Genomic DNA, 19,742 nt, shown 5'->3' on the forward strand with positions numbered 1-19,742 from the left:
CAATGCTCTCCTATGTATTATTGATAATATATTAGCAATTCTTAATTGTTGTTTTCAAACTCTTCACAAGAAGGGCTTCCTACAACTAGTGTTTGAAGAAGTAATATGGTCAAACTACCTGCTCCATTAATTATTTAGAAAAACACTCCTTGCTCCAACAATTCAGGTGCATGGATTTTAGATTTTCAATACACATCGAATCTAATTACGATTATGAACCAATAATTCACAATTGGCTTTAATATACTGAAATCGAGGTTACGTGCTCAGACTAACCAACGTGTTTGAGTTTATCGGATTATCTAATCATAAAGGTAAGAAATATCTTTAAAATATCAAGAGAGCGAACAGGAAATCACACACGGTTATGCATGCAAATAGATAAATACATTGATGAATGGATACAAAATGAATATTTAAGGAAGTCATTAGTCCTATGTTATACATAAGGTCATTCAATATACATATTTCTTTATAACTGTTAAAATGTTTTGATGTGGAGAATTTGCAGTTAGTTGAAATTGATTGTAGTACGCGAGTAAGGATACCTAACGATATGGTGAAAAGTCACCTCAAATTTGAATTATTTTTTTTTTTTTACTAAAGAACGAAGAAAAATTAAGTTACTCTTTTAGGAGAAAAATTACATTTGATTTCTGATAACCATAAATGGTTGAATTTGAATATTTCTTTAAAATGGCAAGGTGTATCTCAGAACATATTTTAAAACGAGACAAAAAAGGTCTGAAGTGACTTATCTGTACTTACAAATTAACAAATCTTGCCAATAAACTCCGAGCTCTCGAGGTGTGTGAGGTGAAGTCTGTAAGTTATAGTAATATATAGTAATAGTGAATGTCGTGAAATGAATTAAAACCTACTTTCCTTTTCCATCAACTACCCCGAAAAAGCAAAAATGAGAGTACAGTGACGGTTTCCGCTCTCGCAGATCTAATCCAGTTTTTTTTTTTTTTTTTTTCATTTCATGACAACTTAGGGAATTTAGCTTCTGAGCTTTTCAGCACAACTGCGCAGGATACTACAAATAAGTATTTACTGGTTCAATACTGATTCCATTGGTGCAAACATATTACACATTTATTACTGAACCCTATCCAGTTGAAAAAATTATGTCAATTCAAATTTTGAAAGAGTTTTACAGGGACTATATTTTGTGACGGAAGGATTGCTTAATCAACAAGTTCTAAATCTAATATATTTCTATTTTTATACTCTTATACGCGAATTTCAATTTTATAATTTATGATACAAGTACTTGAGACTTGGAACTAGATCAAATGTTGTAAATTAATAATTTGGTTGATATATTTTTCTAAATAGAAAACCGATTCTTAAAAAAGTTTATATAAATCTACTCGAACTTTTGCACAAGAATTCAATATTTTCGCCAATAATTTAAAGATTTGGTCTCCAACCCCACTTTTTATAGATCCATTTTAAATTGTAAGTTTACAATTGTGTAAAATTTTAGAAACTGACATTACACCTAATACGTCTTTTTATAATCTCAAATTTGATGTCATGATTTTTTTTTGGGTAGTATATCAAGTACAAAAAGGTCGTTATTTATTACCATTACTTGTATTAAACTTTTTTTATCTGTATTGTTATAAGACATGTCTATTTTATGTAATGATAGATATCTGTTGCTTATATTGTGTTGACACCAACATACAAATCAAGTTTAATTGAATAAATGTTAAGTGCGAAAAGGTCATGTTTAAAACACTGTAGAACAATAACAATCGTTGTGACCTCAGTTTTTATTTTCAGTTTCCTAATTCTCCTTCCACGTAGAAATTGAAAATACACTTCCTAAAAAATTGGCATTACTCCAAAATGTCAGGTGCGAACCTTTTTAAGATAATACGATGTGATATAAATTTGTTGATTATCGATGCTTGATTCTCATCAAACAGAAGAAATAAGTTTTGATTATTTTTGAATAAGCAAAATATGCCTGTTCGTTTCTTCAGTCAATGACGTTATATTGAATCAGCCTCATGGAAATTTCCAGAACGAAGCGCCAAGAACGAGGCATTGCATCTCTATAAACGCTTAGTTCTACAACCAGTCGCACATTATCAGGCCTTTCCAGTAAGCCGAGAAGTTGTGATTAGTTACAACATGATCAGCATAAAATTGTGTACAATGTAGATCTTCAGCGTTACTTATATACTTATAATAGTTATGACTAAACCCATATCTATTATTTCATGAAGATTTATGATTATCTCACTTCAATGAAGGACACCCCATCCTGAAGTCAACGATCAGACACAACGATTTTTTAATACAATATTCATCTGATATTTTTTATGTTCTTATTTTTTTCTGTGATTATAGAAGTCGCTGTTACGACTTTTTGTAATAATTCATCAACTGTTACTGATATGTACAAACACATGAATAAACACAGAAAAGGTTTTTATTTTGGTTGGAACATGTTTTGTGATGACACAGATCTTGAAAGTAATAAGTCGAAAACCCTCCAATATGTCAGATATCCAATGGGCCGGGGCTGTTCTGGGAAGTTTGCGCCTTATAACTTTAGAGTTAGAATATTTTACCGACATTAGGCTGTACACTATCTGACAATGCCCAAGAAATCAGACCAGTATTTACAATATAGCGGTTTTTCTGTTTGTCATTCATATAGTGCATTGTGTTCCCCGTTATTGCGTTTGACGTGATGAAACGACGTGTATTCAGAATGTTGCCCTTAATGTGTCTCACTGGACAAACACTATCATACCATAAACACATTTACAATACTTAGTTTCAAATTTTGATAATTCATTTTGTCTGGTCAGCTTTTCGGCATTACATATTACAATTGCATTCGTAAAATCATTATCTAATTTATGTTACATACGGAACATTCAATTTGGAACTCTCCAAAGGACTTCCTAATAATCAAGTTTTATTTACTGTATATGATATAAATAATTACAACATAACTAATGCACTCAATTATTCAACAAAAAAAAAAAAAATGTTCGTAAATTCATTCGAATTAAAGATATCATTCATTCAATTCATATGCGCAACAATTCAAACACGCATTAAAAAGTCCTTCCTCTATGTAATATTATTTAATTGTGATTTCTCGCGCTTGCGTGGGATTTGATCTAGTAGAGAAAACAAAAGGGGTGACAAAAGTGAACATACAAATAAAACCATTATTGTGCACCTTAAAGTAAAGCCAGTACAGTTCCGGCAATAACAATTCCGATCTAGAAATATCCCATTTAATTGATTTACAGATATTTCTTAAACTTATTTAGAGATAAATGCCCAAGATATCTAATTTATAGACTGTTAAGAGGTTAAATTAGATTAATCTTGACATGTCCCATTAAATTAATTGAGTGACCTCCAATTGGGCTGATCTAGAAACATCCCATTCAATCGATTTACAGATGATCTCTTACACTAATTTATAAAGAATGTCGTAACTATCTAATTTATAGACTTAAACCCGGTTGCATTAGATCAATCTACGGAGGTCCTTTCACATTTATCTAGAAATATCGAATAGATTTAATCTAGATATGCACCGTTACATTTGTCGATAGATGTATCATGCTGTTAATTAAAACATATGATATCAATCTTGAGATATTCTTTGGGATTTGTTCTACAGAACCCCCCCCCCCCCCTTTCGATTTATTGACAGCCGTTTAATTACCGGTATATCAAATTTATAATATTTACATATCCGATGTCTCTGCCTTCGATATCTTTACCAATTGAAATGATTGCCGTTTCCTCATTAATGTTAGCAATGTGCGTATATGCAATGGCCATTCAAATGGAAATGAAAGTGAAAAAAGATTAATTTCACTTTCTATAAAAACAAAGGAGAAGGTACACTAAGGGTAAATTTTGGCCTATTTTCATAAGTTGGTAATTTTATGCCCTAATACTATATAGGAATGCGTACTTTCTATATATAGTAATTATATCTATGTATTATGTATATTTTTTGTGATATGAAGTAGCAAAGTTGGCATGTTTTGCAAGTGCAAGATTTAACGTTGCGTCTTTGATCTGTGTCTGATGACGTTTTCTCAATTCTTATACAGAAAAAGAAATAGTTCAATATACCTTGTTAATTAAAATGTTTTGGATAATTTTTAAAACGTTATTGACACACACACACACAAAATTCTTTTTAATACCAATGACGTTTTGGCGCCATTTCGTTTGTATATTTGAAGAGAGGGTGTTGCCCCCAAATGACTTCGATTAGTAAAAGTGTGTCATCTTCTACTTTATTTTTCTTGATTTTGTTAGGCCAAATTTATATGCTAAGCGTACCTTCTCCTTACATGGGGGTATAAACAGCTGAACACAACGTTACCCTATACGCAGTCATACGTTTTCATGAAGCGTTAATGAAGTATGCTGGCGTAAATTATCGTGATTCTTGTCCGCATTTGTTTTCAAGAGATGAAACTAATTTTTTTAAGTAATCCTATAAGATTAATCTAGAAATGTTCTATCACATCATTGTAGAATTGTAGAAGTCGCAAGTGGGTGTTTGCCTATCTTTGAAACAATACTAAGTTGTACGCGTCATTGTTTTTGCAGCAATTATACAAGTTAGTTTATTCTTTTATAGACTGAATCTTCTGTAAAACACAAATTATGAAATGTGAAAGATATTTTTTCGAGATGGAATTATTCTATGAGTCAATTCTAATGTAATTCCCAAAGACTATGCAAATGTTGATAGTATGCTACTTATACTAATAATTGCATTAGATATACATCTGACACATCTGAATTTGCCTCTCTGAAATTTTTAGCTGTAGGTCAAAATGAAGACAATTTTCGTTCAACCCCTGAGGAACACGACAAAGAAAGAAAAGAAAAATGTTACAAAAGTTAATCCTGACGTATTTCAAATTTCGAAGGATCAGAATAAAAAGCTTCCCGATCCCGAGGTTGTTGAAGTCCCTACAGTTGATATGGTATGTAAGAAGGATTGCACTGATGAAGGGGGCGTACAGGAACTGTGGAATGACTTCCGGGACAATACAACTATGCATGGCTTGAAGAACGCCAATCTGAAACAGCGGTACAGACTGAGATGGTAATTTTTACAACCAATCAAGAAGTTTTATTTCATGTGTGAACATCACCAGTACACATTGTACGAAAGCCTGTTAGTATCCTGTAAAAAAGAGAATAAAATCACATCTCATTATCTCGTAATTACGATAGTGGAATGTGAATTCATTTCGCTTACATGATACTAATGGGCTTTCGCACACCTTCCAATAGTAAAGTGCCACACATACATTTACTGGAGTACTCCTGTGGGTGGTGGTGGGTGGGAGGGGAGGGGGTCATGCGCCCACGACATGAGACTTCGGTTAAGACTGGTTTAAATTTTCTACGGTGGTCTTGGGATTAATCTGTGTACGAATTTTAGAGCATCATAGGGGCTTACAGCGTGTTCGTTTACATTGTATATGGATATCGTATAATTTTCTGCACAGGTTTGTTTAAATCCGCTAGATTACTAAAATTGTTTGAAAACCGTTCAATTATATAAAAATATCACCCCCATCCCTACCCCCGCAATATATACACAAATCTCTCTTTAAAACCGTACAGAGTCCTTACGATAGCCGTGTAAGAACCTTTCGAATGTACTAAAATTCTACAATCTCCTTACCGTTATTTTATTTTTTATCCAAATGTCTTTAAATCATCATGCGTTTGCTGTTCGATCAGCATATTGTTTTTGCGAAATGACCATACGAAAACCATGCAGTATTTTATGATATGTGCACATGATACGAGCTACCGATTTTTAAAAATTGTGGAACGTTAAAATAAACACTATCGTAGAGGCCACGGGGTTTATGATTCCGTAAAAGTAGATACGGCTAGGTTAGAAACATCGCAGGCCATATTATGAATTAGGCTTTAAGAACTCATCCAAATACCCGCATTTCTCACTTCACCTTCCGGATATGAATCAACTATTACCACAAAACAGTAACACCGAATGTTTGATCAGTCACTCGTATGTCTTTTACGTGCATCATGCAAGACGAAAATAACGAACAGTGATCAATCTCATAACTCCTATAAGCAATACAAAATAGATAGTTGGGCAAGGGTCATGGTCATTTCTATCATTTCCTTTGCTCCATATTCAATTATATTCTATACCGCTTTAGTTGTGAAATACATTATGACGTCACCGTGAAAAGGCCTTCAAACCCGAGCGAATACGAGGGGAAAAACTCTTATGTTTGACGCAACTTTGGGACCTAACCCGGAGCTGATAATTTTTGCTCACTTGCCACTAATCTACCGCGTTCGGAGGAATTCAATGACAAAGAACATTGTTGGGATACAAGATAACATTGCACAGGTTTCACTTAAAATTCATTTATTAAATAACTTGCGGTTTTATTTTCACAGTTGCATTTGGGCCGTGGCATTGCTTGCTATGGGAAGTTTTCTGGTTTACACCACCTATGAACAATTCACCGCTTACTTCAAGTACACAACCTTAACGAATACACAAGTGCAAGCACGGAGCACTATACAGTTCCCAGCTGTTACGCTCTGCAGTGTTTCATCATTGAAAAAGGAGAACCTCCCTAATATCTCCGACCTCGAGTATTATTTTTTGACCGAAAGTGTGATCGGTCCGTTTTTTCCAAAATTAGATTTGAACAAACCGGAATACGCCGACTATCGACTTCCCCGAAATGCATCATGGGTCCGGGACACAGCCAATCCGATTGAAGACCTGTTTCTTTTCTGTTTCTTTGAGGGAGAGGATGAAGAATGTAAAAAGGTCATGAAACCAACCGTGACAAAACTGGGAGTATGCTACACATTCAACAGTCGGGAGCACGTGAAAGAAAATGGTCATACGGTGACGTCACGTACCGGAAGCACCTCTGGTCTTCGATTGTACCTCTGGGTTAATCAAACGAGTTTTGTATTCAACGACATCATGGCAGCAGGAATAAAGGTGATTGGTGATTCAATACTCGTATTAATGAATACAGTGAATTTACCTAAACGCGACCAAACCATCCATATATGAAATATGATATTCGTCTATCCGTTTTCTTCACAAATTATTATAAGTTGGTCACTGTGACATTATATTTAATCTACTATGTACTATTATAGTTTTGTACACGCAGCAATCTGTCATTAAAATCGGTATGTAAAGAACGGCCCATGAATTGCTATAAAACACGACAGACAGCATTCGACCGAATGACAGGTTGCATATGCAAATAATGTCTTAGTGAAAACGACCAGAGAATGTGCTAAGTGTTGACTTTCGACAAGGCTGTTGAAACTTCTGTAACATCACCTTATTTTCAATAGTCTGTCTTGGTGTAAACCTTGATCATACGAAGGAAATGCACTCACGTACCCAGTTATTTGAAAGGTGATAATAAGCTATTGCTAAATAAATATGGGGAGATGACAACATAGAAGCTGATGTCATAAAGTTGCGTCGTTATTTTGCCGTTAACATTTATTTTCTGTAAAACATCCCAATGCAGATGTGGAAGACTATGTGGATATTTTAGATAGAGTTTCCTTGAATACATAGAATCGATATTTGAATAGAAAAAAATTATTGTTAATAGATCAAACTTCCTCGATATAAATAGATGCCATATTGACGGTAACAACAAAAAAAGTCTCCCCATGCTTTACATGAATACAAAAACAAGTAGGGTACAAAAAAGAGCACACTTCATACCCATGAGAATCCCATTAGACTGTCAGGTCTCATCTTAAGTTGAGGTATAAATATACCAGATACAAACATGTTCCATTTACAGTGATTGACACCGTGAACTTGTCCACATTATTTTGCTCCCTGTTCAATGGCGTTTTGTTATCATGATATACGACAACGTGCAAAGTAAAGAAGCAATGAAAAGGTGTACACTCTTAGGGTGGCTCAGTACAGTAAGATTTGATATAATGGCTCGTTTAAGCACCTCGTATGAAGCATGCTTTCACCAGGACAGAAAAAGTAATACAAGATCTGAATTATTTTATATGAATTTTTTGTGATTTTTTCCGTAATACCTTAAAATGGCTTTGACATAATAATTGAACAATCTGTGTTAAATGAATAAATCTAAAGAGACCGTGAGCTTCACAATATTCATGTCACGCCTTCTTGAAATGCTCGGACAGTATACGGTGTAGATGATCTGTGTGAACATCACATTCGAATACTTCTTGTAAACACATCGTACACAATCGACAGAATTGATACACAGTAAACAACTATTTACACATACCCAATTGATAGGACATTGTTAGATAGGGATAGGGACATTGTTAGATAGGGACATTTGCGGGGTGATTGTTCGAGTAATGGCCGGAAATCACTTAATTCATGAATGGAATCATTAATGTGTGGATAATTACTTAATTCTTGAATATTTTGATATGTCATTCACATATGATTTGACTTCAATAAAAGAAAAATTCTGATGTATCTCATCGTGAACTTCAAGAACCGATCTACCAAGACATTCATATGACTGTTTCTCACAAGCTGATCGCCGGAACTGACAAAGTAAAAATAGAGACATTAGTTTTACTAGTAATTATATTTGCTTTCTTTTCTCTTCCTTTGGATTTAATGAGTTCCTTTATCTCTTATATAAACAATTCAAAGGTCTGAATACGCTCCCAGTCAATGGATTTACTATATTGCTGAGGTAAATAACGTCCAATTAACATCAAATAGATTAATCTCAAGAGTTATCGACCGTTTTATTGTCAGCACGGCCTTGATAAAGTATGATGAATTTCAATACTATGGCATTATCAAGGCTGTCAATATTTGTTAATTTATTTACAAATGATGGTTAAATTGGTTTATGCAAAGGTAAATACCGGCATTCTCTGCATTCATAAAAATGGTGAAAGCTGGGATAAATTACTATCGACACTTTCATTGATTCTGCAATGAGGGTTTGTTGTTCGTAACATAAACTCGCTGAAACGCGACTACGAGATTGCCAAACCAACGTGAGACAACGCACGCTCAATGAATATAATATTGTCCTTATTGTTATGGTTTTTTTTTTAATGTTCTTTTACGTCATATTAAACAATGACTCAAGTAAAGACTTCGCTAACTTTAGGTAAAGTGCCACGAATTTTGTATGGACTACAGGGGTGCACTAGGGAGGACCAAGTCAGACCCATGACTTTCAGTCTTATTGCCGGGCAACTGCAACACCATGACCGGCAAATAGGTAGAGATTGTTTGTAATGGTTACTCAGAGGAGAAAGTAGAGGGGGAGAAGTTTGTAAATCTGTAGCGGGGAAACAGAGGACAGAAATACTTTCTAAAAGACATAAAGAGTTGAATACTGTAAGAGTAATAAGATCACCATAGCAACATAATTAGCATAGTTTTACTAGTGCTAAACAAAGTAACGGATTTTTTCCAAAGTACAGTACCATGTCAGTTACCTGTATCATCAAAACATCACCAAACTTTTAAAAATGTCCACTCAAGTTCGATATTTTCATTTTTTTTTCAATAAATGGTTGTTGCCGCATCATTTATTTGTCCTTATTTGAACCTGTAGTAGGGGTAATAGAAATGCCACGGGACAGACTCGGATTCCAATCCCCAACCCCCTGAGTCTCTAGTCATGGTCTACCATCTGAACTATCTGCCCCCCCCCCCCCCCCCGGCGATCAAACCTATCTGATCGCTACATTCCTACTTCCTTAAAATTTAAACTTTTCACACTCTAAAGATATCAACCCAGGATCTTCATCCCGTGGTAGGCATTTTCATCTATTAAATCCGGGGGTCTACGGTACCAAATGTAGCAGGAAGGGAAAAAATGCAACGGATCAGACCGTAATTCGAACCCAGGTCCCCCTGCATCTTTAGTCCGGTGCTCAACCGACTGAGGTATCTGGCCACCGCCAGTCGAACCTGCCCGACCGCTGAACATGTTTCGTGACTCTATCCGAGTGTACTGATGATTGGTTTCTATGTTACATATTCTATTCCTTGTTCAGGTAATCTACGATCTGAATAAAGAACCATATGTTGTGGACAAAGAGTTATAATTTGCAATTTTTTTCTTTTCTTGTTTAGGTTGTTATCCACGACCAGAATGAGGAACCAGATGTCGTGGACAAGGGGTTCATGATTTCTCCCGGATTCTCTACCTTTGCTTCCATTCATAGAACGGAGGTTGCTACACAATATCATAATTATTCTTTCTTTTCTTACAAAGGTTTCTGTAAAACTATATATCAGCATTTTAGTGAATAAAATGTACCTTCGTTATGATATTATAAAAATGTCAGTATTTATTGTAGTACCGCTATTTGCCCAGTCCATATAAGGTTAACGGAGACCAATTTTGCATGGATACAAAATCTCCTGTTTACACCAATCCGTTGACGTATTATGACGTATACAGCCAAAGTGCGTGCAAAATGGAATGTAAACAAAATCACGTGGTCAAAGCATGCGGATGCAAATCGCCATATGATAAAGGTTAGTGTGTTAACATGAAATCTTTTTGATATACTATGCATAATGAAAGAAGAATTTGTTTAGAGAATCTTCGGATGGTTTGTTGTATATTGTTTAACGTCTCGTTACTTTCACTTTCACTTTCAATCTTTTACTTATATGGAGACGTCACCATTGTCTCGGTCTTTGCTATGTCATCCGAAGGACCGCCCCCATTTAGTCGCCTCTTACGACAGGCAAGGGGTGCCGAAGATCTATTCTAACTCGGATACCAATGGGAAAAGATAATCTTTAGAATATATAATTATAGGTTAAGACACAACAGCGGCAACAACATTCAGACTATATTGATTTTGTCTATGATTTCAATGAAAATAACTTTGATTTGAAGAAAAAAGCGATTATAACCAACAGTGACCGGTTTGATGTGATAGTGTACAAGTCCATGTACATGTATATACAAATGTATGCTTATAATCTGCATGATGTTCCCAATCGATCAATCTTTTCTTTTGATAAAATGATAATAATACAGTGATTCTGATTGGTTTAAACATTTCCTTGAAAATCCATCCACCAGAAATATAATTTGACGCTCTTACGATAATATGGAATTTAATGAAACGACAGTTTAATGATATGAAACTACTTCTGGGGAAAATGAAATGATAGGGAATTTATCCGAAGATTAGGCGGAAGCTGAACACATCCACCCATTACCGTATACCGTAGTTCAACTTTCATTTTCCGCCGATACCCCCATAATCCATAATCATTCATTACATATGCATATTGGGATTAACAAAGTTGACTATTTTATAAAGAGATTACAAATGTGTTGAACAGTTAAATTAGTAAAAGAAGTGTGCCTTTCAGCCATCACATTATTCAAACATGAAACAGCAAGTTTAACGGAGCGAAGCAGGACAACGTAATTTTTTTTAAATACTATAAACTTTTTTTTATTTCCAGGAAATGACACAATTTGTTCACTTGCCCAGATGTCAACTTGTTATAGAGTTGAAAGTGGTATGTAGAAAATATGGAATGACTTATTAATGCAACAAAGCAAAGATGCGGGGAGTATGTTCTTTGGATTTTATACTCATCGTAGACAATGTGAAATCGAATATTAAGTTGGTTTTAAAGAAATGAATATGTTTGGTGTTTTATAGGGTGGAAATGATGGCCAAGGACACATCTACATAATCATAATTATTATTTTTTTTACAGTAATTCACACAAGATCTTATTGCTTTGTATAATTAGAATGTTTATAGCATTTTACAGTCATTCACTCAAAGGTCTTATCGCTTTGTAAAATTAGAATGTTTTACATTAAATTATACAAAATATTTTATTGCTTTGTAGAATTAGTATTTTACACCATTTGTACAAATAAATCATACCATTTTATCGCTTTTTAGAATTGTAATTTTTACAGCATTTTGTACTAATTCATATAAAAGATCTCATCGCTTTGTAGAATTAGAGATTTTTAACATCATTTTTATTTTAAATCATATAATTTTTTTTATCGCCGTGTAGAATCAGAATTTTTACAGCATATTACACTAAAAAAACATCGCTTTGTAGACAAGTTTGATAAAAACGCCACTCGTCAGAAACTCTGCGACTGTCCAATGGAATGTGAGTACAGTGATTACTACGCCCGGGTATCTACCGGATATTTCCCCGCCATCAATTACCAGGCCGTTCTCGCGCAGATGGGCTACACTAATCTTCGGCAAGTATACATATATATCTGTCTCAGGATGACCACCGGACAGTAAAACCGCCAAGGATATTTTCTATTTACTAGAGTTTCATTACTACTTCTAGTGGTCTGAAACGGCACGATACGTAACAACGAGACGGTGTGTAACAAATTGTTACATTCCGTAGCAAGAATGGCGATGCTATGTAACAACTTTGTTTTTTGTTACGTGCTACGGTATGTAACCAATTAGGTGACCGCCCAGTATTCCGACGGTCTGATAGTCCGACGACCCGATAGTCCGACGGGCCGGTATTCCGACGGTCTGATAGTCCGACGACCCGATAGTCCGACGGGCCGGTATTCCGACGGTCCGATAGTCCGACGAGCCGGTATTCCGATGGTCCGGTATTCCATCGGTCCGATAGTCCGACGGCCGGTATGTCAACAAGTAAGATGGCATGAATAACTTAATGAGTTTGTATAATTTAATCATTAAATCATATAATACAATGAATGTTGCTGGTTTTTTCAGTCAATACGATGATTTAGTCATCTTCAAAGTACATTATTCGTCTCGTTCTTTGGGCTTGGTGAATATTGTACTACTCAGGCGGCTTAATCACTGTATATCGATGTACCTAAAAAAAACCCAGCAATATTTGTATAATGTTACATTTTTGATCAATTTGTTAGTCACTGGTATCTGTTAATTGTATTGCAAAAAATTGCATAATAAGGGGAAAATTGGTTATAATTCTCATTTTTACTAAGAAATCAGAGAAATGGAAAGTTGTTTTAAAACAGCATTCCTCTTATGTTTCAAACATCAGCTTATACCACAGACATGTGTTTGAGTAACATACGTTCTGATAAGTTGGGTCTGGTAATAGTGGGGAGAGTGATGTCCTACAGCGGAAAACCGAAAAAGGGGGTCAGTAAAAGTCTTATAAACATACAAATATTTACAGTATTAGCTGACATTATCTTAATATTTATGCCATAAACATTATAAATTTACTAGGAATGGAACAAACATGTTGTTTCTCGGCTGCATTTCCTTAAATTAACTTTAATATAAACTAGTGTAATCATTTTGTTTTGATTGATTATACAGATTAAAACTTATAACACGTGTAGCAGTCTTTCATCATCGACCAAAATATCATTTGCCTCATTATCTTGATAATAATTTCATAGACTACTAAATCATATTCATACACAAAGACCTAGTCAGTTAGATCTCAAAATGATATAAGAATTGTATCATGTCAGGGAGTAAGACACGGAGAGACTTAAACAGAACATTGAAAGGCAATACATGTGTAATTGTTTTTTAAAAAGTTATGTGTTTTGGCCAGATTTCAAAGCAATCCGGTTTAAATCTTGATGATGTTTGTCCGTCCGTGTAAAAAATTAGTTGAATTTCTCTGCAATGGTAAGAGTCATTTACTACATATTTTGCCAGTACGTCATCACTTGAATGATTTGGGTCAGAAATTGATTGTCTGATTTATAATCAGGCCATGTCGATTTTGGTGGTTTCTGGTAATTTCCATAAAATATTGCCTGACATGAATAAATTTTAACTCTATTAATTAAAATTTTTGGTGATTGTCAACATGTCGGACCGTCGGAATACCAGCCCGTCGGACTGTCGGAATACTGGCCCGTCGTACTATTAGGCCGTCGGACTATCGGACCGTCGGAATACTGGGCTTGAACCCAAATTATTACATACCGTCTCGTTGTTACATACCGTGCGGTATCAGTGGTCATTAGAACAGTGTCACTTTTTGTTCATCAGAATGGAGTCGAAGGAAGAAGGGATCTGTAAGGATGAAATATGACAAAGTATTTTAGATACAGATATACTGTTTCTATGCACAAAACTCACCCTTCATGAATACCTTCAACACCTACTGCTATTTGCTTTTTCTTTCTCCCTCTGTTTCTCTCCTTCTGTGTTCTCTCTCTCTCTCTTTCTCTTTCTCTCTCTCTCTCTCTCTCTCTCTCTCTCTCTCTCTCTCTCTCTCTCTCTCTGTGTGTTCTCTCTATACCTCTCTCTTTTTTTCTCTCTCTCATTTTACTGTATATACGCCATGCACATTGTACTTACTTTTATAGCAGTCTACTCACGTTGGCGAATCACATGATTTTGACATAATCAATCACACTCGAAACAGCTTTATGCCTTTGGAGTTTAATTTAAAATTTATCAACACATTGCATGAAAACTTGCAAGCCCCATAATGATAGAGGAGTAATAGGGTACTTTGTACATAGAAAAATGATAAAAGTGAACCTCAGCATTACTAAGTACTTATCCGGATTTCTTCATTCCTTCCGATAAACGGAACACTTAAACTGTAGAATGATTGTTTAACGTCCTCTCGAGAATATTTCACTCATACGGAGGCGTCACCACTGCCGGTGAACAGGCTGCAAAATTTAGCAGGGTAGGGATCTTTATCGTGCCACATCTGCTGTGACACGATACCTCGTTTTTTTTTTGTTTTTTTTTTTTGGGTGGGGGGTCTCCTCCGAAGGACCGCCCCATTTAATCGCCATCTACGACAAGCAAGGGGGTACTGAGGAACTATCCGGATCCCCAACAGTAGAATAAAGTCACAGATGAATTAGAATGAAGTCACGGGTGAATTTTGATAAATACCATAATACCAAGGCAATTAAAAGCTCATTCGGCAAACGCTACACCCAAACTAAATGCACGAGATCTAAAGCCCATTGCTACAAAAATGCCCCCCCCCCCCCGAACAAATGAAAACAAATACTAGATTTATCTTTAGAATAAATTTCATCACATGTAATTAAATTTTGACCACGATATCTCAATAATGGAGAAAACTTTTTTTTATAGATTTAAACAGGGAGGGGCAATATATCAAAAGTTTTGAACATCATAGAAAATATCAACACTTGTACTAATTACATATGTACTATTGTATACTCCAAACATATCAACCCATGTATCTAATGGTTGCTTGTGGCAAGTGTCCTTAAATGTACAAGATACTTGGTGTGCATATAATGTACTATGGAAACACATTAAGATATGTACATGTAACTATTGAAAAAAAAATTAAAGATTCTAAAAACTTTGGAATTATAATCGGGAATTAGTTACGTTAATATTTACAATGTCATCGAATTTCGATTTAGTGATGGTAATTTGCATTTAAATTGAAAATAAATATGTTTGTGTGATTTCATCGACATAAAAAAATAACTCCGTTTTGTTAATTAATCTGTGACTTATAGCAGCGAAATAAATTTTGATTTTAAAAAAAAAATGTATTCTCAATGAGCCAAATCTTATTAAATAATTATTTTCTTTTTTCTCACTTTAACACTTTTATGTTTCGAAAAACATTGGTTTATAATTTCCTCTCAATTTGTTGCTTACAGAGACACTCACATGGAATTGGCAATTTATTTCGAGTCGCTAGGAGTTCTGACTGTGGAACAGGTGCCCGAATACAGCTTTGGAGATATTGTGGGTAAGGAAACATGCCATTTGATTTTCAGTCTCATATATCGTGTGGGGGAAGGGGCTTCCCCAGTATTTCAACCACATTGTTGTTCATTTCCCTCGTTATAAAGCATACTCTAGGTGCCACACTCAACATGTACGTGTGTACGCACAGCCAGGCTTGTAAATATTCACCGATGTTTTTTCCCCACCAAACTCGTACATTTAGCCGTGTGTTGAATGGAATGTTATGGTCGCTGTGAAGTTATTCTTGTAACGTATAGTCCGACTCCTGAGAGCTATCGCGTTAGGGTTTTACATGTACACAAATCAATGACAGAATTGGTAAAAGGGCTTTCCTTAGAGATAAGAATTAATTTACTCGCGCGAAAAAAACAAATGCCGAAGTTTGAATGTTTCAATAACTATTTTGAAATCACTTTATTAAACTACATTAGACGTCATTGGAATCTGTATGTCTGATTTTATCCAAGCAAGTTCTGGGAGACTAGAGTGTGGATTTGTTCTGATTATCTATAAACTTATTAGTCTCATGTAAAGGTGTGCGTCTGATGAAGTAAGTTTTTTATTTTACGCGAATACTTAATATCGTGAACTGACTCGTTTACGTCAATTTGCGTTTACGTCAGTTTGCGAAAACATAAATTGGCGAGTGCTCTGTTGATCATGGGTCTTTACATTTAATTTAGCAATATGAAAATAAAAGCGAGCGAGTAATTCTAATTCGCGAGTGATGCTTCTCGCAAAATTACGCGATAATAGATTCCTCGCGTATATTTAGAAATACAATATTTTCATCATATTTAAGTGTAATATTTCAATAGCAAGCAATCATGTTCATCTACACACGTGTAAATGTCTGCATACGTTAATATATGAATGATTTAAAGCGATATGCGTATTTACTACTCCATACACCCCCCCCCCCACACACACACACAAACCCTAGCATTTTCGGAAGAGGGATCGCGATCATTGTCGGGTTTGGAAATTTACAAAAACGTACGAGAGTGACCGCTTTTTTTGGATGGCTAAGTGAAAATTCTGGTTCGGTACCAACGGTGAAGAATATTTCTAAAAAAAGTTGTTAAACGATTAAATTTCTGTATATATTGTTGGTATTTTGAGTGATGAAATGCGCATCTTTCTTGATTTCTCTACATTTTGTAGCTATTTTGGACGGGTAATTTTTTTTATTTTTATACATTTTGTAGGTAATTTGGGTGGGCATCTTCCTTAATTTCTCTGCATTTTGTAGGTATTTTGGGTTGGTATTTCCATTGATTTCTCTAGATTTTGTAAGTATATTGGGTTGGTATTTGCCTTGATTTCTATACATTTTGTAAGTATTTTGGGTGGGTATTTTCCTTGATTTCTCTATATTTTGTAGCTATTTTGGGTGGGCATCTTTCTTGATTACATTTTGTAGGTATTTTAGGTTGGTATTTTCCTTAATTTCTCTACATTTTGTAGGTATATTGGGTTGGTATTTGCCTTGATTTCTATACATTTTGTAGGTATTTTGGGTGGACAAATGGGCATCTTCCTTGGCGCCAGTCTGTTGACCCTGACGGAGTTGATGGAGTTTGTCTTGCTGTCCTCACTTGTCGTTGGTAAAAAGGTTTACCACAAGGTCTCCCAGAAATAACAACAGTGAAATCAATGGACACGACAGGAAATAATGTGGATGACTCCGGAGGCTATTCATAGGCATTCTAGATCTATGTAGAGCTTGATTCCAGTATCGAGTATACAGTAAAAACTCAAAATATATCTTAGTTTTTGGATGAGTATGGAGTTCATGGTTTTTTTTGTTTTTGGGGTTTTTTTTTGGTTTTGTTTTGCCGGGGTGTGTGTGTGTAAACAGTGTCTTTGCATCATTGATATACACATTAAGGATTCATGATAAAAGTCAAAATTACATATTTCTCAACGAAGAAGACACATTCCAAATAGTTCCTGCAAATATTGCAGAGTGTTTAAAGTGCGTTTGATTGAAAATAAATATTTTATTCACTTTTCTGTGCATTTATTGCTTTAGAATACATTGTATTTTGTTGTTTCACGTCACAATTCACGTCTCACTCCCCTAGGAACCTGATCCCACGTCTGGTATGTTAAGGGGTCCATGCTTGCCCTTCTCTTCATTTATTATTCTTTATAGCGACCAAAGCTCGCGACGCGACAAGCTCGCTCCTATGATTACACACATGAGTCACGTGATTTGCTCTTCCTCAGCTGAAAAAAAGACGAGTATTACTCGTAATGCTTCTGGAAACATTGTCGCCGTCACTGTGGTATACTTCATTCACAACCCTGTAAATAAAATGAATAAATTGTTTGCGAAGTACGACAACCGTTTTTAAATCCCAGACAAGCATTCTTATACCTTCGTATGTTTTTGTTGTTGATGAAGAGAGCTGATATGACGTCACAATTCACGGTTTATATCGACTGCATTATATTTCCCGCGTTAAATGAGTAGGTTCAATGTCTAAAGTCGTTGTTGCAAGATGCAAAGGATCTTCACTCGACTGAACGGTCATACCGTAAAACATTAGATTTACAAAATCGATCACGGTTTCTTATCTTCACGTCCACTTGAGAGTTTTCATTCGTGTAGAGACATTACTGACTTACTGAGGTAATACGTCACAATCAAGCATGACGTCATACCTACGCCTATACACGACATTTTTCAGTTACTTCCCTTAGTAAAATTTCACCCCGAGAGGTGTCGTTTCTAACGTAGCCGCCATTACATCCGTGACGCTGGTTAATCGAACTCCGTAGCAACCATTCACCGGTAACATATACAACTGTAATAATAAGCTCACTACCACAGTATACTATATGAAACTCTATCAGATCTTTTGTTTACGTAAAATATGAATCAACATCAATGTAAAAATGACATGGATCGATTGATTTCGTCCCCAAAAGACGTCAAACATCAAGAATGGAAGGATGATATTCGCGAATGGCCGCAAGTAGAGTACGGCGATATTTACAATTATTTGATTTTGAGTAGAGCTTGTGACGGCGAAGAAATGAAAAATTACAAATCGTTGGACAGTTATAATTATTTTAAGAGCGGTTCCGTTGAGAAAATTCTTCATTTCGCCATCAAAGATAGGGCTGTTCTAAAATCAGAAGTGCGGCCGTCACAAAAAGTAAACTCAGACTTTCACAATGCATGGGTACTCTGTGACATGGTTGGCACGATTTTAACTGGTGGCTGTTCATGCATGGCGGGGAACAGTAAAACGTGTAGCCACGTAGGTGCACTTCTCTGGAAAATTGTGTACTGGAGGAGATGGACTTTAAAAGACCTAAATATGGCAGTGACATTAACAATAATGCTGAAAAACCACAGAACACAAAATCAGTATTTCCAATGTTTGTGTCTCACCAATCCCTAAAATATTTTGTGGAAAATTCTGAACTTAAAGAATTATTTTCTTTAAAAAATTCACTTTTAAGTAAATCTGTGCATGCAAAATTAGACACAACTCTATTTGAGCCTTCCTCTGAACCCCATAATGAGCATGTTGGTGATCTATCATGTAAAAAGTGTAGTCAATTTTATAATAAGTACATAAAACTCACTGATGCTCAAATCAAGTCATTATCAATGGCAACTATTTCACAAAGTGAATCAGAATTGTGGCACAACAGTAGAAAAATTAGAATAACTGGCAGTAGTGCGAACAAGGTTCCCATCCGCGACACTACAAACAGTGATAACTTCATTAGAGAACACTTATATCCTTCCTTCAAAGGAAACAAATTCACCAAGCATGGCCAGGAAGGTGAAATTCTTGCCAAACAACAATTGCGTTCATCAGGATTGCATATAGAAGATGCAGGTACTATAGTTTCATTTGAAGAACCCTGGTTAAGTGTTTCCCCAGATGGAATAATAACTGGTGTTTATGGTTCACAGTGCCTTTTAG

At 35.4% G+C, this 19,742-nt stretch overlaps 1 protein-coding gene across 2 annotated transcripts; it reads left to right on the top strand.

Moving 5' to 3' along the window:
• The first annotated feature begins 200 nt into the window (after positions 1 to 200).
• On the top strand, positions 201 to 17,912 carry LOC125662853 (acid-sensing ion channel 4-B-like). Of its 2 annotated transcripts, XM_048895207.2 has the most exons (9): positions 201 to 314; positions 4,836 to 5,122; positions 6,469 to 7,030; positions 10,169 to 10,267; positions 10,396 to 10,576; positions 11,528 to 11,584; positions 12,152 to 12,302; positions 15,702 to 15,793; positions 17,304 to 17,912. In XM_048895207.2, the coding sequence occupies exons 2-9, from the start codon at positions 4,848 to 4,850 to the stop codon at positions 17,432 to 17,434; spliced, it is 1,548 nt and encodes a 515-aa protein (XP_048751164.2). In that variant the 5' UTR covers positions 201 to 314; positions 4,836 to 4,847; the 3' UTR covers positions 17,435 to 17,912. The 2 variants fall into 2 exon arrangements, with proteins under 2 accessions (XP_048751164.2, XP_048751165.2); XM_048895208.2 differs by lacking the exon at positions 201 to 314 and having other exon boundaries at positions 4,719 to 5,122.
• The last annotated feature ends 1,830 nt before the right edge of the window (positions 17,913 to 19,742 follow it).

This window comes from Ostrea edulis, chromosome 8 (assembly GCF_947568905.1).
Source record: "Ostrea edulis chromosome 8, xbOstEdul1.1, whole genome shotgun sequence".
NCBI classification, from domain to species: Eukaryota; Metazoa; Mollusca; class Bivalvia; order Ostreida; family Ostreidae; genus Ostrea; species Ostrea edulis.